The 17,470-nt window shown below is 57.5% G+C and overlaps 1 protein-coding gene across 3 annotated transcripts in view; it reads right to left on the minus strand.

The window, feature by feature from the left end:
- Positions 1-285: 285 nt before the first annotated feature.
- Positions 286-17,470, minus strand: part of DHRS3 (dehydrogenase/reductase 3) — a 40,813-nt gene continuing 23,628 nt past the window's right edge. For all 3 annotated transcript variants that reach the window (XM_054721041.1, XM_054721042.1, XM_008151791.3), the window contains 5 exons: positions 8,699-8,842; positions 7,735-7,854; positions 7,166-7,404; positions 3,352-3,477; positions 286-769 (listed from right to left, as the gene is read on the minus strand). In XM_054721041.1, the coding sequence (XP_054577016.1) occupies positions 685-769; positions 3,352-3,477; positions 7,166-7,404; positions 7,735-7,854; positions 8,699-8,842 (714 nt within the window). In that variant the 3' untranslated portion in view covers positions 286-684. The remainder of the gene's footprint in view (positions 770-3,351; positions 3,478-7,165; positions 7,405-7,734; positions 7,855-8,698; positions 8,843-17,470) is intronic.

Raw genomic sequence — 17,470 nt, forward strand, 5'->3', positions numbered from 1 at the left:
CAGCCTAGTTCACGGCTCTTCAGGGAAGGGCGCGGGGAAGCAAGTGCTCCCGAACCCCTGGCGTTGGGAGGGGCCTGGCAGAGTCAGCAAGGACCCTGTACGCCCAGGCCCAGGCTCCAATTCCCTCCCGATCTCTGCCCTCTTCTCCCCCATTTCACTCCTGTCCGCTGGGGACCCCACACAGACCAGCTCTCTCTCAAAGGATGGGGTGCTGTGGTTGGGGCTGGTCCCTTCCCCACTGCCACCAAGGACCAGGGCCAAGCATTTCAACAAAGCAACTCGCAAAAGCCTTCTCTCTTTATTTTTCATTCCTGCCGTTCAACCAGTTTGCAGAAGCTGAGGATGAGTGGGTTTTGGAGGGGAAGGAGGATCATCTGGGCACAGACCCTCCCAGAAATAGTCTTTGCACAACTGCTGAGGCTGGTTAGCTTTGAGAAGCAATTTAACAATAAACTCTACAGAATCAGAAATGTACAAAAGTGTCAAGGCGGCTGCTGGCTGGTTTCTTGCCTCCCCCTGGGGGCCAGAGTTATGCCCGTCAGTCCTGTGCAAAGGTCCTGGGGCTGGCGGGGGGCACCGGATTCTTCCCAGGGAGAGGACAGGCCTGCCCACCCAGCAGAAGTGTGTCCAGGTGCCATGGCCCCAGCAGGCTCCGTGGCTTTCGAGCATGTCTCCGTCCTGCCTCTATGTCCGCCCTTTGAAAGTGTTCATGCAGGTGTAGGTTCCTGAGAATCTGTGGATCTCCTCCAGCGCGGCCTGTGGGAGTATGCTGGGGGGGGCGAGGAGAGAGAAAACAAGATGGTCAGCGGGTGGGGGGCCAGCAGCTGGGTCACTGTGGCCACACAAGATGGCGCAGTAGAGGGATGCCCCTAAACTCTCCCCACCCCCTCTCGCAAGCCCACACGCCACCCCCCACCCACCCACCATGGAGGAAGGGCTTTTAAGTCAGTGGATAAACCGCTGCTGACAAGGCAAAGGGTGGGAAATAAACTTCCAAAGCCACATTCTTTGCATTTTAGGGCCCACAGGTATCTCAGAGATCAAGTAACTCCAAATGCCACTTATCCTACAAATATTTACTATGTGGGGCTGAGGCCTTAAGGACTACGTGTCCCCTCCTCCGGGGAAACGCCCCACACTCACGCCCAGGCTCTCCTTGGGCTCCCATGGTGCACTGCTTCCCCAGCAAGCCCTGGTGTGGTCCTCACTGTCTGCTTGTCAGGCCCAGAGAGTTCACCTCTGCGTCTGGCCCCTAGCACAGGCCCCGGCACGAGAGGGCCTCAGTCCATTTGTTGAATCCAATTGAAGGGCCCTCGCCCACTGTGGTGCAACATGGGAAAGGCCCCCTTCCAGCGAGAGCAATCTGGAAGGCTTCCTGGGGGCGGTGTCGATGGCGTTGAACTGGTAAAGATTTCTCTTGGGGAAGGTGAAGACGGGGTGTCGTGCGGGGCATGGGGAGGAGGGGGGGGCCTCTGCTTCCTGTGGGAGGGTAGCAGGGGACAGAACAGAAAATGTAGGCTGGGGGCTTCCTGTGAGCGCACGGAGAAGTTCTAGCCTTTTTCTAGAATGTCTGAAAGGCTGCTAACAAGCTCCCGAGGTGGAAGGAGGCAGCCTGCTCTCCTCGGGGCTCACGGAGGCAGCCAAGGAGCATCTCAGAGCAACAGGCAGCACGGCCTGAGGGAGGCCGCGGTATGGCCCCAATGCCCTCAGGTGCCCCCAGCCCGGACCCTGCTCCGTGGCTCTGAAAGGGCTTTGAGTTTGAGGAGGAGGGGCTGATGGCCGGCCCCTGCGCTGTGAGGTTTCTGTGCCCGCAGTTGGAGCCATGGGACACAGAGCCAGAGGGAAGCTGGAGCTGGTGTCTGCTCAAGGGACCTGGTGCCTCACTTCCCATAAGAGCCTCTGGGGCAGAGGGTGCAGCCAGCCAGGGCTTGGGGGCTGGAGGTGGCGGGGGGCCCAGAGGAGCCAGGAGTCCGTGGCCGTGAAACCTGCATAGGTGGCATGGAATGGCCCCTGCAGTTTGGGGCTCCATGGGGAGGGTTTGCTCCCAAAATCTGGAAAGTTCTAGGGAATGGGATGCTGGGCAGATCCTGGAGGCAGGCCGTCTCCTCTCATCAGCCCACCTCCCAGGTGGTCTGCGCCGGGAAACCCACCTGACCAGCTCTGTGACACTCCTGTGGATCCTGCAGCACCCTAAGCTCTGTCTCCCCCATTAGATTCAACTTCCTGAAGGCTGCGGCCAACGAGTAGGTGCTAGAATAGTGGTTCTCAAAGTGTGGCCCAGGAACCCTTGGGGGTACCTGAGACCTCTTTGGTGGTCTGCGAGGTCAAGCTACTTTTATAATCAGACTAAGGTGTGATCTGCCTTTTCACGCATCCTCTCACAACAGATTAAAATCAGAAGCAGATAGAAGAATCCGGTTGTCTTCAATTACGTTAGACCCGTGGTCGGCAAACTGTGGCTCGAGAGCCACCAGCAGCTCTTTGGCCCCTTGAGTGTGGCTCTTCCACAAAATACCACGGCCTGGGCAAGTCTATTTTGAAGAAGTGGCGTTAGAAGAAGTTTAAGTTTAAAAAAATTTGGCTCTCAAAAGAAATTTCAATCGTTGTCCTGTTGATATTTGGCTCTGTTGACTAATGAGTTTGCTGACCACTGCGTTAGACGATAACGAGTTTTGCAAGAAAGGAAAACAATGCCATTCTCCTCACTACGTTCTTTTTTTTTTCTTTTGAAAATGTACTTACTTTTCATAAGAAATCATTTATGTTAACACGGAATTGATTGAATAAATATTGTGAATATAGACAAGTGTATAAATCTTGTAAAATGTTTTCCCAGTTTTCATTTCTAAGACAGTAAGCAGTAATAATACAGCTCACATAAGCTGACGCTCTTTGGGCACCTCAATCACTTTTAAGGTTGTAGCCCTGGCTGGTTTGGCTCAGTGGATAGAGCATCGGTCTACAGACCGAAAGGTCCCAGGTTCGATTCCGTCAAGGGCACATGCCTGGGTTGCGGGCTCGGTCCAACATGCAGAAGGCAGCCAATCAATGATTCCCTCTCATCATTGATGTTTCTATCTCTCTCTTCCTCTCTGAAATCAATAAAAATATATTTAAAAATTAATTTTTAAGGTTGTAAAGGGGTCCTGCGACCAGCAAGTTTGAGAACCGTGGCCCCAAATTCAGTACAGGACACCCTTGGCACACAAGCCCCCACTGCTTGTCTCCACGCCCACAGCAGACATGACCAATCGATCCCGTGTTACTTTCTCCTGCCTGAGGCCTCTTCCCCCCGGGGGCCACGAGCGGTTGGCAGGAGCCTGGCCCCGTGCCCACTCCCCAGCCTCGTACCTTTTCAAGATAATGAGGGCGTGCATCGTCCACGGGAGCAGGAGGAGCGCCTGGTTGAGCTGCACGGCCTCCACCGTCCTCCGGGCCACCGTCTCCGGCTTCAGCGGGGGGAAGAGGTTGGGGAACCTGAACGCAGGGAGAGACACAGAGGGTTTCCCCAGGGAAAGTGCCCGCGCGGACAGGTCTGGGTCATCCCTTTGGCATCTCCATGAGAACACCCGCGATTGGGAGACCTGAGACCTGCTGGGAACCCCTCTCCTCTCCCCCGGCCCCCCAGATGTGTCAGAAGATCCTGACTCCCTCCCTCTGCCCACTGAGTCTCCTTTTGAGAATCAAGGACTCGCAGCCCAGCCACCAGGGCCCCAACCCCCCGCCCCCCCAGGGTCCCCGTGTTCTCTAGAGCCCTGCTCACTCCTGGTGGGCGGCTGCCTGCCGCCTGGCCCCCCTTCCCTCCTGGCCAGTCTTTGGTTCCCATCACCGAAGTTCTTTCCTGTCTCAGGGTCTTTCACCAGCTGTCCCATCAGGGAGGCGTCTCGGCTGGTCCACTCGGAGTGAATAGCCTCTGATCTCGCCCCCCCCACCCGCCCTAACGTGCTTCGCCGCATTCACCACGCCTGCAATGGCCTGGCCTGATGGCTTGTTTCTTTATTAACGGCCTGTCTCCCCCCACAGGCTGTGCGTTCCCCGAGGGCAGGGGTCTGCTGGGTCTTGCTCCCTGTTGTATCTGCCACGTGCTGTGTCCGCACATAACAGGTGCTCAATAAACACTTGCTGAATGGTTGGATGAATGATCGACTTGCTCCTCCCCAGATGTGTCCTGCTGACCCTGCCTCCAGAGATTGGCCTTGTCTGCCCCGCCTGCTGGGTCACTCACACATTGAAGCCTTCACAGAGTGGCGAATACACGATTGAATAAGCAAACATCGGCTTCTCCTGCCCCGGCCCAGGCTTCCGGCCTGAGACCCATAGACTGATGACACCCCCGAGTGCCAGGCCTGGTCTAAGTGCTCGCCGGGAATCACTCACCCCAATTCACAGAGAGGGAAACTGAGGCTCTGGGGAGTGGGTGGGGGATGAGGCCTGCACAGAGCCCCGCCCCCGCCCTCGCTCCCTGCCCTGAGGCCCAGCCCGATGCCTCTGGCTCTGACCTCAATCCACAAAGGGCTTGTGAGCTGCTCTGGCACCAGCAGGATTAAGGCGGATGAGTCACCTGGGTCTGATGTCACCCTGGGCAAAGGGCGACTCCTGGGCCCCCCACGGGATCTCACCCCCCCCCAACCCCCTCCCTGCCGCCCTGGGCGTCCTCAGCGTTCCACTAAGATCCCGATCCCACACGCTGCCATCGGCAAGACCAGCCTCCAGGGGCCGGCAGAGGTGAAGGCGGGGAGGCAGCTCGCTGGAGTCGGAGCCCCACAGACACGGCAGACAGTCTGGCTTTCCATCCTCACCTGGGCCAGTCCTGCTCCCGGGGGGAGGGCAGACAGGGGAGAGACCCAGCTCCGCGGGTCCAGGAGGGGGGGGGGGGGGGGAGAGGGGGCCCTTCCAGGCAAGGCCCCTGCAGGAGGACCGGAGGGCCCCTCAGTTCACCTCTGTGGGAGGAACCGGCTCCTTCTCTCCGTGGGGGTGGGAGGGCTACACAGCACCAACAGGGCTTTCAACTCCCACGGAGGCAGCACCCACTCTGGAAAAAGCTTGCTCAGCCGATCTCTATCTGTGAGGCCTTGGGCAGTGAGCTTGCTCCTCTGAGCCTCAGTTCTCTCGTCTGTGAAATGGGGAGAGAGCTCGCTGGGCGGGGGGGTGGGGGGAGGCAATGTTTCTAAAGCATCTGCTGTGGCTGGAACACAGATCAATCCGTGGCAATTAACACATAGCAAGCACCCCCCACCCCGGCCCCCATAGGGCACTGCTGCTGAAAAACCCATTGATTTTGTCCTAAACATCCGCCTCCCACCCTCCAGCCTGGCTGGGGAGGAAGCCAATGCTTTCCTCCTTTTTTTTTTGTTTTCTTTCTTTAGGAAATGAGAGCTTGGTGCTGACCAATCACCCGTTACTCCTCTTCTCCTAGGCCCTCGGGCCTTCCCTGCCCGCCAGGTAGCTAGCCTTCAGCTAGAGCTTGCCCCCTGCCAGGCAGGCCAGTATGCACACACAGGAGCATGGGACCCATGAGCGGGGGCACTCTCATCAACCCCTCCTTGTAGATGAGGAGACCAAGCACAGAAGGCGAGGGGACTTGCCCAGGGTGACACGGAGCTGGGATTTGGTCCCAGGCAGTTTGGACCCACACTTGGCACGGCTGTGGGAAAATGACTTGGGAAAGCCTGGAGTTTCCTTCTCACGTGATGGAGAGGAAAGTGCTGGAGGGTGAGCTAGATGCAAGGCGAGGTCTGTGCCCAGGGCGCCCAATTAAAGCTGTGATTGCCGCCGCTGCATTTCCACCCTGTGTGCACTTACGGAGCACTTCCTGTATGCCCAGATAGAAGGAACCAAACCAAGACCTCATGGCGGGGTGGGGGAAGCGGGGGAAGCCAACACGGAGCAGGAACAGGCGTGAATCCAGCCTCCTCCACATTCAGAGTCTATGATCATTTGCGTGCAAGTCAGGTGGCTATGTACACTCCTGTGACACACTGAAGCCCTGAAGATAGGACCTGCCAGGAAGATTCCTAGCAGATGCCTGAGGAAGAGGTTTATTGTTAGTGGTGCGCGGGCAGGTGGGCTCAGTGGTTAGAGCATCGCCTCACGCACTGAAGGGTCAGGAGTTCGATTCCCGGTCAAGGGCACGTACCTCGGCTGCAGGTTTGATCCCCAGCCCCCTCAATGGGGCACATGAGGGAGGCAACCGATCAATGTGTCTCTCTCACATTGATGTTCCTCTCCCCCCCCTCTCCCTTCTACTCTCTCTATAAAGCAATGGGAAAAATACCCCCGGGTGAGGATTAACAACGACAAGAAAGAGCTGTGGTTCGTGACTGAGCCCGGAGCGTGCCCCAGGCTTTTCTCTAGATGTTACGGGTGTTGCTTTTAATTCTCCTAATAATCCCACGGAGGAGATAGCATTCCCACGGTTTTACAGACGAAGTCAAGTGAAGTAAAAGCTCAGAGAGGTAACAAAACTGGCTCAACGTTTCACAGCCGCCCAGCAGCTGAGGTGTGATGCAAAACCAGGCGCTTTGATTCCTGATCCCCAAAACCATACTCAATTACCATCGCAAAGGGGGGGGGGGTGAGCGACTCCCACATGGCACCCACTCCAGTGGACGCCTATAATTGGCATATAATGAAAGGCATCCAACTTAAGTGTGCAGTGGGATTAACTTTTACCTTTGTAACCACCGCCCAGATCAAGAAGAGAGAGCATTCCTAAAAGTCTAGAAGGTTCTCTCGTGCTCCCTGGCAGGCTCTCCCCTCTTCAGGGGTGCCCCGGTTCTGACTTCTATCACCACGGCCCAGTTCTGCCTGCTCCGGAACGTCATGCAGACGGAACCACACAGAGTGGGGTCTTTGCCTCTGACTTCTTCTGCTCAGCGTAATGCTTTTCCATCCACCCACACGCCTCAGTGTCCGCGCTGCTCTCCCTCACGGTGGGTGACAGTCCACTGCGCACGGCAGGACTTGTAAGAGCTCCCGGCCTGAGAAGCAGGACCCTACACCCCCACAGGGCCCCCCGTCTCACAGAGTCGGGTGCCAGAGCTCAAAGCCAAAGGGAACGGGCTCTGGTGCTTTTCATATTTGTGCTCTCTCTGTGATAAGCCTCCCTCCGGGTCCAAACTGCAGGGGACCTGGCCCAGGGAGGGGGGGCCCCCTGCTCACTGACCTGACCCTCATGCCCTGGAACATCTCGGTGCTGGTGTGGAAGGGCAGCACGGTGGTGGCGCTGACGCCCGGGCAGTCCAGCAGCCCCAGGGTCAGGCTCTCCATGAAGGCGAAGGCCGAGGCCTTGGAGGTGCAGTAGTCGATGGCGCCGGGGATGGCGGACAGCGCCAGCACCGAGTTGAGGCACACGATGTGGCCGTTCTGCAGCTCCAGCATGCGCGGCAGGAAGGCCTTGGTGGTCTGAGGGTGGGCAGGGGGTCAGAGTGGAGCAGATGTACCTCCCCAAAGCCCCTCTCCCGCTCTCTCAGGGGGAACAGACCACCCTGCACGCACGCACTGCCCAGGGATGGAGCCTCCCGGAACAGCAGGGGCCGGGGCGGCCTGCCCTGCAGCCACAGAGCCGGGAGACGCCTCCTGGGCCCTCGTTCCTCCTGTCCAGCACCTTGTCCTTGGGTATCCCCCTGGGCCTGAGCCCAAGCCCTGGTGAGCCTCCCCCACCTCCCCAGGCCCCTGGAGGGAAGGCGTGTCCCCGCCACGCCCAGGCCTGGGTCCGGGCACAGGCGTCCTCACCCAGAACTGGCCCAGCGTGTTGATGTGCTGCGACTTGAGGAGCGCGTCGTCGTCGCTGTCCATCAGGCTCTTCCCGTGGACCACGGCGGCGTTGTTCACCAGGATGGTGATGTCACCCACCTGCAGGCGGGAGGGGCCGCAGCCCTGTCAGGGCAGCCCCAGCGCCTGGCCCCCTCCCCCGGCCATGTGACCTGGGCAGCCACGTCGCCTTGCTGAGCACCGGCCTTGATTTGTAAGATGGAGCTCATGACCATACCAGAGAGGCTCTGAGGGTTAGGAATAATTTATGGCGCGTCATATGCCTGGCACAGAGCGCATTCGCCACAAATGAGGTTATCTATAATAATAAAAGGGTAATATGCTAATTAGACCGGACGTCATTCCTGAAGACGCCAGGGCCGGAGGGAAGCCAGCCGGGTCCCGGGTGCCTACTGGCGGCTGGAAGAGGGAAGCCTGGGTCCCGGGTGCCAGAGGGAAGCCGGTGCCGGCAGCCAGGGAAGGAAGGCCTACTCTTGCATGAATCTTCGTGCATCGGGCCTCTAGTTGTTACATAAAAACGAACATTTACCGTGTGCCAGATGCTTAACAGGTGGTCTTTGCTCTCTGGGAGCTCAGTGACTCACTCACAGCCGTCGAAATAGACGGCCGGAGTCAGGAGAAACCTTTTCCCAGAGGGCAACGGGACATTTGGTCTAAATTCCAAAGGGGACAAGAGATGATCACTCCTGTCATTCATCAACCCATACCCCTCCCTCGTCCCTGCCCCCGCAGCACACACATGCACACTCATACGTGCATGCACACACATGTGCATACACCCTCGGGCCAGCTTCACGGGAGAGTCCCCAGAGAGGCTCCGGAAACAGCCGTTCTGCCATCGCAATGCCGGGCCCAGGCCCCAGGCCCCAGGGCTGTTCCCTTCAGCTGAGCGAGGACACACACACACACACACCCCGGCGCTCACCTTCTCCCTCACCGCCTTGGCCGTCTGGTACACCTCCTCCCGGTTGCCCACGTCACAGATGAAGTAGTGGCACTCGGTGCCCATCTGCCGGATCTCCTCCGTCGTCTCCTTCAGGCACTTCTCAGTGCGGCCCCAGAGGACGATCTGGAGGAGAGGATAAGGCACTGAACAGGGGGTCGCTGAGAAGCCGCCGCGGGGCAAGGCCTGCCCCCAGACATTCCGTATTTACGGAGTCTGCCCAGGGCCTGGCCTTCCCGATTCCATCCAAAGGGAGTGTGCAAAGCAAATGAACAAGATGACTTTCTAAAAAGGGATACAGCCCGGCCGGCGTGGCTCCGTGGTTGAGCACCAACCTACGAACCAGGAGGTCACAGCTCGATTCCCGGTCGGGGCACCTGCCCAGGTTTCGGGCTCGATCCCCAGTGTGGAGCCTGCAGGAGGCAGCCGATCAATGATCCTCTCATCATTGATGTTTCTCTCTCTCTCTCTCTCTCTCCCTTCCTCTCTGAAATCAATAAAAATATTTTTTAAAAAAACAACCACCTTCTTAGAAGAAAAAAACATAAAAATAAAGGACTCAGCCTAAGCTGCAGTGAGCCAGGAGGTGCTGAGCCCATGTCTGACCTCAGTCATTGACGTGATATTTACAAGACTGAGCCATTCCTTCCAGCAGGTCCCCTCCTGCCAGCCCCGTCCCAGGCATCCCACACAGCTACAGCGAAGCAATCACTGAGCTCTTTCTGCAGAATGTTCCAGAATGTTCTCAGTGGGGAACAAGCTGGCCTTCTCACCAGCGCGGGCTGGAGCCAGGTTTATGGACACGGCGGTTAGATCGCACCGGGAGGTTCCGGCCGCGAGGCGCCTGGGCTAAGCCGAGCCTCCACCTGGCTGCGGTCACACTTGGTCACACTCGGAAGGAGGGCCAGGCGCAGAGGCAGCCAGGCTCCCGCTGAGAAGGAAACGGCCTCCCCCGCCCCCTCCGCCCCAGTTAATAAACTCGGGGCTCATCACGCCAGGAGGGGACCCTGGCAGGACCAGAAGATGGATTCCTAAAGGGGCTGGACAAGCTGAGGAATGGCCGGCCATAAAGGCTCAGCAGAGAAGCCTGGCTGTCTCTCAACCTTGACCTAAGCGAGAAGGACACACCTCACGACCTGCCCTTGCGACCAGAGAGGCAGGCCCCTGTTGGCAAAAGGGTCGCGGTTGGGGGGGGACTGGACCCCAAGGAAGACTCAGCTTAGTCAGCGCAGAGGGAGGGAAGGCGGGGGCTGGAGACCATCGGAGAGAGGAAGAGATGAAGGCTCCTGGGGATTAGTCTAATGGTTTCTATGTGTGTTTCTTCTCTTGCTTTTTAAAATTACCGATGAAATGCCCCCTTAAAAATAAACCCCATGTGAAAACCCAACGTGTGAAACCAGCACGGAGAACACATTCCGTGTCCAAATCCACATTTTCTCCCTCTACCAGCAGCGGACCGACGAGGACAGGCAGGCTGTGTGGGAGGCAAACACTGTCCAGGGGGTACAGGTGGAGGCTGATCAGTCGGACCAAGGCCCCGAGGATCCTGCACTTTGAAACACAGGATAGAAAAGTCCCACCGACAATCGGGTGTTGGTAGCTACACTTGATCAACGGTTCGCCTTGAGATCTCAGAACTTTCCCTTCGGTGGAAAGGGCCCCGAATAAGTGTGGCGGGTGGTCTCCAATGGATTTTATTTATTTTTTTACTGAGTTTTTAAACGTCCGAACTAGTTTTATTTTATTTATTTATTTTATATATTTTATTGATTTTTTTACAGAGAGGAAAAGAGAGGGATAGAGAGTTAGAAACGTCGATGAGAGAGAATCACCGATCAGCTGCCTCCTGCACACCCCCTACTGGGGATGTGCCCGCAACCAAGGTACATGCCCTTGACCGGAATCGAACCTGGGACCCTTCAGTCCGCAGGCCGACGCTCTATCCACTGAGCCAAACCGGTTTTGGCCGTCTGAACTAGTTTTAGAAAGAAAATAAAAGTGGTTTCTCAACCGCTTACACATCTCTGGGAAAGCCCTGTTTGAAAGCCCGCCTTGTCCGACCACTTTATTTATTTTAAAGAAATAAATTTTTCTTGACACCAGGAAGGGCTGGGAGGGGGACTCCCTCAGTGGCTCTGTGGCCCAAAGGTGCATCAAGGGCGAACGGACTGCACGGAGGCAGGCTCCAAGGGACACTTCCTTGTCTGTTGACCTAAGAACGGAACTAACCTGTGCTCCCCAGGACAGGCTGGGGAGTCACTGCATGGAGCAGATTAGACCACATCTCTTCTAGGAAGGCAATTCGGTGTAGGCACGCTCCACTCCCCCGGCCACCCTGGCCTGTAGCCACGGTCACCCAAGCTTCCTTCCATCCTTCCTTGTCACTCCACCTGGCTGTCCACCATCATCCATTCCCTCACTCCTTCCTTCCTTCTACCCACTCCAAACTCCATCCATCCCTCATTCCTTCCTTCTACCCACCCTGCCACCATCCATCAATTCATATCCATCCACCCATCCATCCACCCATCCACCCATCCATCCATCCCTCATTCCTTCCTTCTACCCACCCTGCCACCATCCATCAATTCATATCCATCCATCCATCCATCATTCCTTCCTTCTACCCACCCTGCCACCATCCATCAATTCATATCCATCTACCCATCCATCCATCCATCCATCCATCCCTCATTCCTTCCTTCTACCCACCCTGCCACCATCCATCAATTCATAACCATCCACCCATCCATCCATCCATCCCTCATTCCTTCCTTCTACCCACCCTGCCACCATCCATCAATTCATATCCATCCACCCATCCATCCACCCATCCACCCATCCATCCATCCATCCATCCATCCATCCCTCATTCCTTCCTTCTACCCACCCTGCCACCATCCATCAATTCATATCCATCCACCCATCCATCCATATCTATCCATCCATCCATCTTCTGAGTATGTACGAGTGAGCTTTAGGTAACCCTTGTTCCCCTTTCTCCTGTTCTGGTCCCTGCCTAACCCCATCCCACCTCCAGCTCATAAGAGAAACAGGACCCTGGGGCTTGCGCAGTTCCCTAGGGTCTGGTGAGGCCGCGAGAGGTGCCTCTGGGGACTCAGAGATTTCTGGGGACAGAGAGAGGAAGCTTAAAGTGGGGGAGGGGGGCTTGTTGGGAGGTGCAGGGGGTCTAGATGCCTGGGAGCACAGTGGTCACCTCCGAGGGTCTAGAGCAGCATCCCAGATGGGTGCCCTTCATTCTGGGGACCCTGGGTTCTTCTCAGCACAAACAGGTGTGCATGGGATTCCTGCAAAAGGGGTGCCGAGGGCCTGGAGGCTGCTGGGCCAGATTAACTCTTCCTGGACCCCCAAGTTCTCAGGTATGGCAAGGAGGGCAGGGGTCTAACGCCCCAGTGTGGTCTGTCTGCCCAGGAAACTGGCAGTCAGGGCCCTGGGAGGCCAGCCCTGTGTACGTGGCTGGAAGGACAAGCTGGAGATGGGAGTCAGGAGGGAAGTGAAGGCTGCGCCCATGCTCCCTTGGTGGGGGATGCGGCCCGGTGGGCCCTGAGGTGTGGCCATTTCCTCTCGAGGCTCCGATGAGGAGGCCCTGGTGGGGTGGGGGGGGGGGGGCTGGCCTCCTCAGGTCTGTGCTCGGAGCCCCACGGCCCCCGGGGCTTTGTGACAGCTTTGCCTTCCGCCCTCCCACCCAACCCCTCAGGGCGGGGAGCCTGGGTTCCGGCTCGTCCGTTTTCACAGCCCAGTGCCCAGCACGGCCCGTGCTGTTGGTTGAGCGAATGAGTGGAAGTTCAGGATCACAGGTGGGATGGGGTGGGAGGTGGTTAAAGCAGCGGTCGCCAACCTTTCGGACCGCACGGACCACCGGTTGGCGACTGCTGGGCTAAAGGGCCTCCCTAAGCCTCAGAACACCCCATCTTCCTCGACTAACACCCGTGACGGACACTGTACTCTCCGTCCGGAAGACAAGACAGGCTGGGCGCTTAACGTGCTAAAAACCCTATAGGGTCTCAGAACCCTCAACACAGAGTCTACTTAGACCAGCGGTTCTCCACCTTCCTAATGCCGCGACCCTTTAATACAGATCCTCATGTTGTGGTGACCCCCAACCATAAAACTATTTTCGTTGCTACTTCATAACTGTAATTTTGCTACCGTTATGAATCGTAATGTAAATATCTGTGTTTTCCGATGGTCTGAGGCTCTACAGCAGTCGTGACCCACAGGTTGAGAACCGCTAGCAGGGTCGCCTAAGACCATCGGAAAACACAGATATTTACATTACGATTCATAACAGTAGCAAACTTACAGTTATGAAGTAGCAACGAAAATAACTTTATGGTTGGGGGTCACCACAACATGAGGAGCTGTATTAAAGGGCCGCGGCATTAGAAAGGTTGAGGACCACTGACTTAGGCCAAGAGCCGGCAAGCCCTGGGGTTTCCCTCCCCCAGTCCGCTGCCCAGGCCCCTGTGGGGGCCCAGAGTCACGGACCAGGAAGCTGGCTGGTACAGCTCAGCTGGCCCACCCGGTGGCCCCTGCCCAGAACCACCTGTTGCCTGCCCTGGACAGCTGACAGAAGAGGCCCACCCAGCGCCACACGCGGGCGAGGACCAGGCGGGCAGGAGGCAGGTCTTAGAGGAGGTGGGGTAGGCAGGCTGGGGAGGGGACAGATTTATGAGCCCGTGGGACCCAATGCGGCCTCCTCCTGACTGACTCGCACGATGGGGAGCAGCTGGGGAGGGTCAGTGGCCCAGGATTTATGCCTAAGCTGCGTTTACAAATAAGGGCTCAGGGCAGCTCTGCACCTCCCGGCCTCCCTCCCCCTGGGGCAGACGGTTAGTTTCTGTCCTCCTGCGCCTGTGACTGGTGGGGGGGTAAGAGGACAAAGACCTGTGGCCTCCCGGGGGCGGTGGGCCCACACTGGCCACAGCCGCCCTGCCTGGCCAGGGCCTCTGGTCCCCTCATCCCTCCCCCGTGCCCCCCGCCCCCGCCCCCCGGCCAGAGCTGCCCTCACCGAGGCAACGGCCCGCCCAAAGTTGAAGGCTGTAATTGTCCACTTTTTATAGGAAATAAAGGCCCAAAGTCACACTCAGTGGGTGGTGGAGGCAGGATTCAAACCCAGAGCCCGTCTTCCACAGAGGCACCCCTGAACCCCGAGACACCGTGGGATATCGTGAGCTTTGAGAGTTCTGCTCCCAAGTGTCTGGGGTCCTCACATCAGCGCTCATTCCCACCCAGGCCTTCCTGAGCTCTGTCTCGCCCCACGTCCACAGCCACGCGTCCGTCTGTGCGGCAGGACCGCGCCGAGGGCCAGCCGTGGGCCGGGCTGTGCCTGGGGCCTGGCAGCCGGCGGAGAACAACAGACGTGGTCCCTGTCCCGGAGCCCATGTTCCAGAGGAGAAAGACCCAGAGGAAGGAGAAATCCATCGAACACAAGTTACCGGGAGCAGGATAAAGGATAAACGGGGAGCCGAAACCGGTGTGGCTCAGTGGATAGAGCGTCGGCCTGCGGACTGAAAGGTCCCAGGTTCGATTCCGGTCAAGGGCATGTACCTTGCTTGCAGGCACATCCCCAGTAGGGGTTGTGCAGGAGGCAGCTGATCGATGTTTCTCTATCATCGATGTTTCTAACTCTCTATCCCTCTCTCTTCCTCTCTGTAAAAAAATCAATAAAATATATTTTTAAAAAAAAAGAGTTGCTACTCTTAAAAAAAAAAAGAATCAACGGGGAACTTGTATTAATAAATGGGGGGCTGGGGGGTATGGGGCTGCCATATTACATCCTTGTATAATGAGGAAACTGCAGCTCAGAGAGGCTGAGCAACTTGTCTGAAGTCACACAGCAACTGAGTGACAGAGCTGGGCTTGGAACGGAGATTTTTCACCATCGTTCCCTCCCCCAGTGGGAGAAGAGCCATTTCCTCTCCTCGGGCGGTCTCGTGGGGATTAGTGCGCAGAAGCTAAGAGTTCAGTGAGCGCTCTCATTATTGTTCCCCCGGGGGAGGGGGGGGCGCGGCGGGGAGAGGGAGAGCTGAGAAAATCACAGAACACACACATACTAGTGCACACACACACACAGCACAGCCTCTCAATGTACCCTGCTCTGCAGCCTTAGAACGACGAGGGCTCACGACACGGAGAACCGCTCAGAGACCTAACGTTCAGGGAGAAAGTGCGGCATTGCCCATATAGGGTCCGCTCAACCCCAACAGCTCAGCAGGGCAATGGAAGCCACCAGGCCGCGTAGGCTCACGGTTGTCTCGGGCGGGATCGAGGCTGGCTCCGTTCGCTTCCTTCTGCTTGTCTGCACAAGAAGTGGCTAAAGGGCAAGTACCCTTATGTATGATCTTAGGAACGGAAGGCAGAACTAAGCTGCCCCTGCAAATCGGACCCCAACTAGGTGTTTTGCACACGGGTAACTCAGAAGCGCAGGTCCAACCCCTGCTGCTCCCGTCCCCGGCAGTGCCTGTTCGGGGCTCCCATCCATTGTCCGCATCTCCCTCCCGTTGCTGAGTGCACGGGTGAGGGAGTGCTGGGCTCCAGAGTTCCGCTTGGCGTCCGCTCCTTACACGGTGCGCTTGGCCCCGTGTGCTGTCGCCGCTGTTTTGAGTCTACATCCTGTCTCCTGGGAGGCAGGGACTAAATCTCACCCATTGTGGGTTCCCTGTGGCCCTACCTCGTGCCCAGCACAGGCTGGGTGCCTTTGTTTTAAATGCCAAGTATACTTGCGGACTCCTATTCATCCTGCAGAACCCTGCTAGAATGCCCCTTCGGTTCTGAAGCCTCTCTGGCTGCTCCTTCCATCCTCCCTACAACACTACACCAAGGCTGACCTCTAGGGAGTACTCGCCGCGGGCCAGGTGCTGTGCTGAGTACATCCACGTGCTTTCTTCTCTCATCCTCACAGTCCCACGTGGGGATGGTCACTCTCTCCGTTTTATGGGTGAGGCTCAGACAGATAAAATGACTCGCCCGAGTCCACACCGCTCAGAATGAGCAGAGCAGTGTGACTCAGAATTCACGTTCCCTACCGTCAGCCCTGACCCTGGTTCAGACCTCTGCTGGGCACAGCTGCCAGGGGGCGGGGCCTGTTTGTGAGCATCCCTGCCCCCCGAGGTCACGAGGTCCTCCGGGTTGTCCTACTCAGCTGGGAACCTCAGCACCCAGCAGGGCCAGGCGCAGCCAACACTGCCACAAGGCCCTGGCCCAGGAGGACTCCAGAAAGCTCTGCTGGCCAGAGAACAGGCCCTTCTCCACCCAGCCTCGCTTTCCTCGCCCAGAGGAGCTCACACGAGGACCTGGACTTGACATTCACGGCTCGCGCTCAGCTGCAGAACACGGCTCCACCAGGGGCATGAGCCGGGTGGTCTCGGGCGGGTCCCAGGAGGAGCATCTGTTGATAATTGGCAGCTCTGGGACGATCAGGCCCCTGGGCAGGTCCTGGGCAGGCCCGCTCGTGTCCCATGGGCGCCGCGTTTTGGACCAGAGCGCCGCTGAGTTGGCTTCTCAGAAGCAAAGAAAATACCCACCAGAGACCCCAAACCAGGCAGGGGGGGGGGCGGGGTGGAAGGTCAGTGTGGAGGGTGCACAGTTTCGTCCGCCCAGCACCTCCAGCAGGAGGATGCTCCTAAAATTCTATCCCGTGGCCAGCTGACAACAAGCAAGCAACAGAGTGAGTGCAAACCTCGAGGGCCAGACCAGGGTGCTGGCGGGAAGTGCACGGGTGGGTGCCGTGTGTGGGCAGGTGGCATCTGAAACGTGGACACGCACACTCTTAGAGGTGCCGCGCGTGTGAGTTAAACATGGAGCTTCCCCTCGTCCCCATCCCCGTCCATTTCCAAAAGGAGATGCCGGCGTGAGTAGCGTGGCCCAGAACTCGGGAGCCGCTGCCTGGGCTCGGTTCTCTGATCGGCCACTTAGAACTCACACGAGCGTGGAAAACCCACTTAGCCGCGCTGGAAATTATGGTTATTAGAGCACCCACTCCGAAGGGTGGCTGGCTGGGTGAAAAAAGGACAGGATAAATGTTAGCTATTATTATTATTATTATTATTATTATTATTATTATTATTGTGATTAACTCAGGAACAGAGATAGACCCCCCTTGCTCACAGAAGTTCCCACTGTCCCTCACAGAAAGGGAGTCATCGGGGTGACAGATGCCTGGAGGACCCCGCCGGGGCCTCTGCTTCTAGACTCAGCCTTGACTGGGCAGAACCTCAGACTCTTAGAGACCCCCATTCCTGTCCTTCCCCTGACTGAGCCGACCTCTTCCGCCCACACCCCGGCCCGGGAAGGTGGAGGCCAGCGACAGAACTGCCCCACTGCAGGGCGGGCGGCATGGGCTGCAGATCACCCCTCGAGGGGATTTCTCGGTAGGAGAGGTTTTCACGCTGAACTCTGGGGGTTGCGCTGAGGACCCCCAGGGGCTGCTGAGAGCTGGGGCCGGGTAGACAGGGACCCGGTAACCCAGAGCCCTACCTTTATTGGGCTTCTGGACCAGTCATTTCTACAGAGGTTCTGCTGCTAAAAAAGACTGCGGTTTGGCCCAACCAGCGTGGCTCAGTGGTTGAGCGTCGACCTATGAACCAGGAGGTCACAGATTCAATTCCCAGTCAGGGCATATGCTCAGGCTGTGGGCTCGATCCCCAGTGTGGGGCGTGCAGGAGGCAGCTGATTAATGATTCGCTCTCATCACTGATGTTTCTCTCTCTCCCTCCCTCTCCCTTCTTCTCT

This window comes from Eptesicus fuscus, chromosome 9 (assembly GCF_027574615.1).
Source record: "Eptesicus fuscus isolate TK198812 chromosome 9, DD_ASM_mEF_20220401, whole genome shotgun sequence".
Classification (NCBI taxonomy): Eukaryota; Metazoa; Chordata; class Mammalia; order Chiroptera; family Vespertilionidae; genus Eptesicus; species Eptesicus fuscus.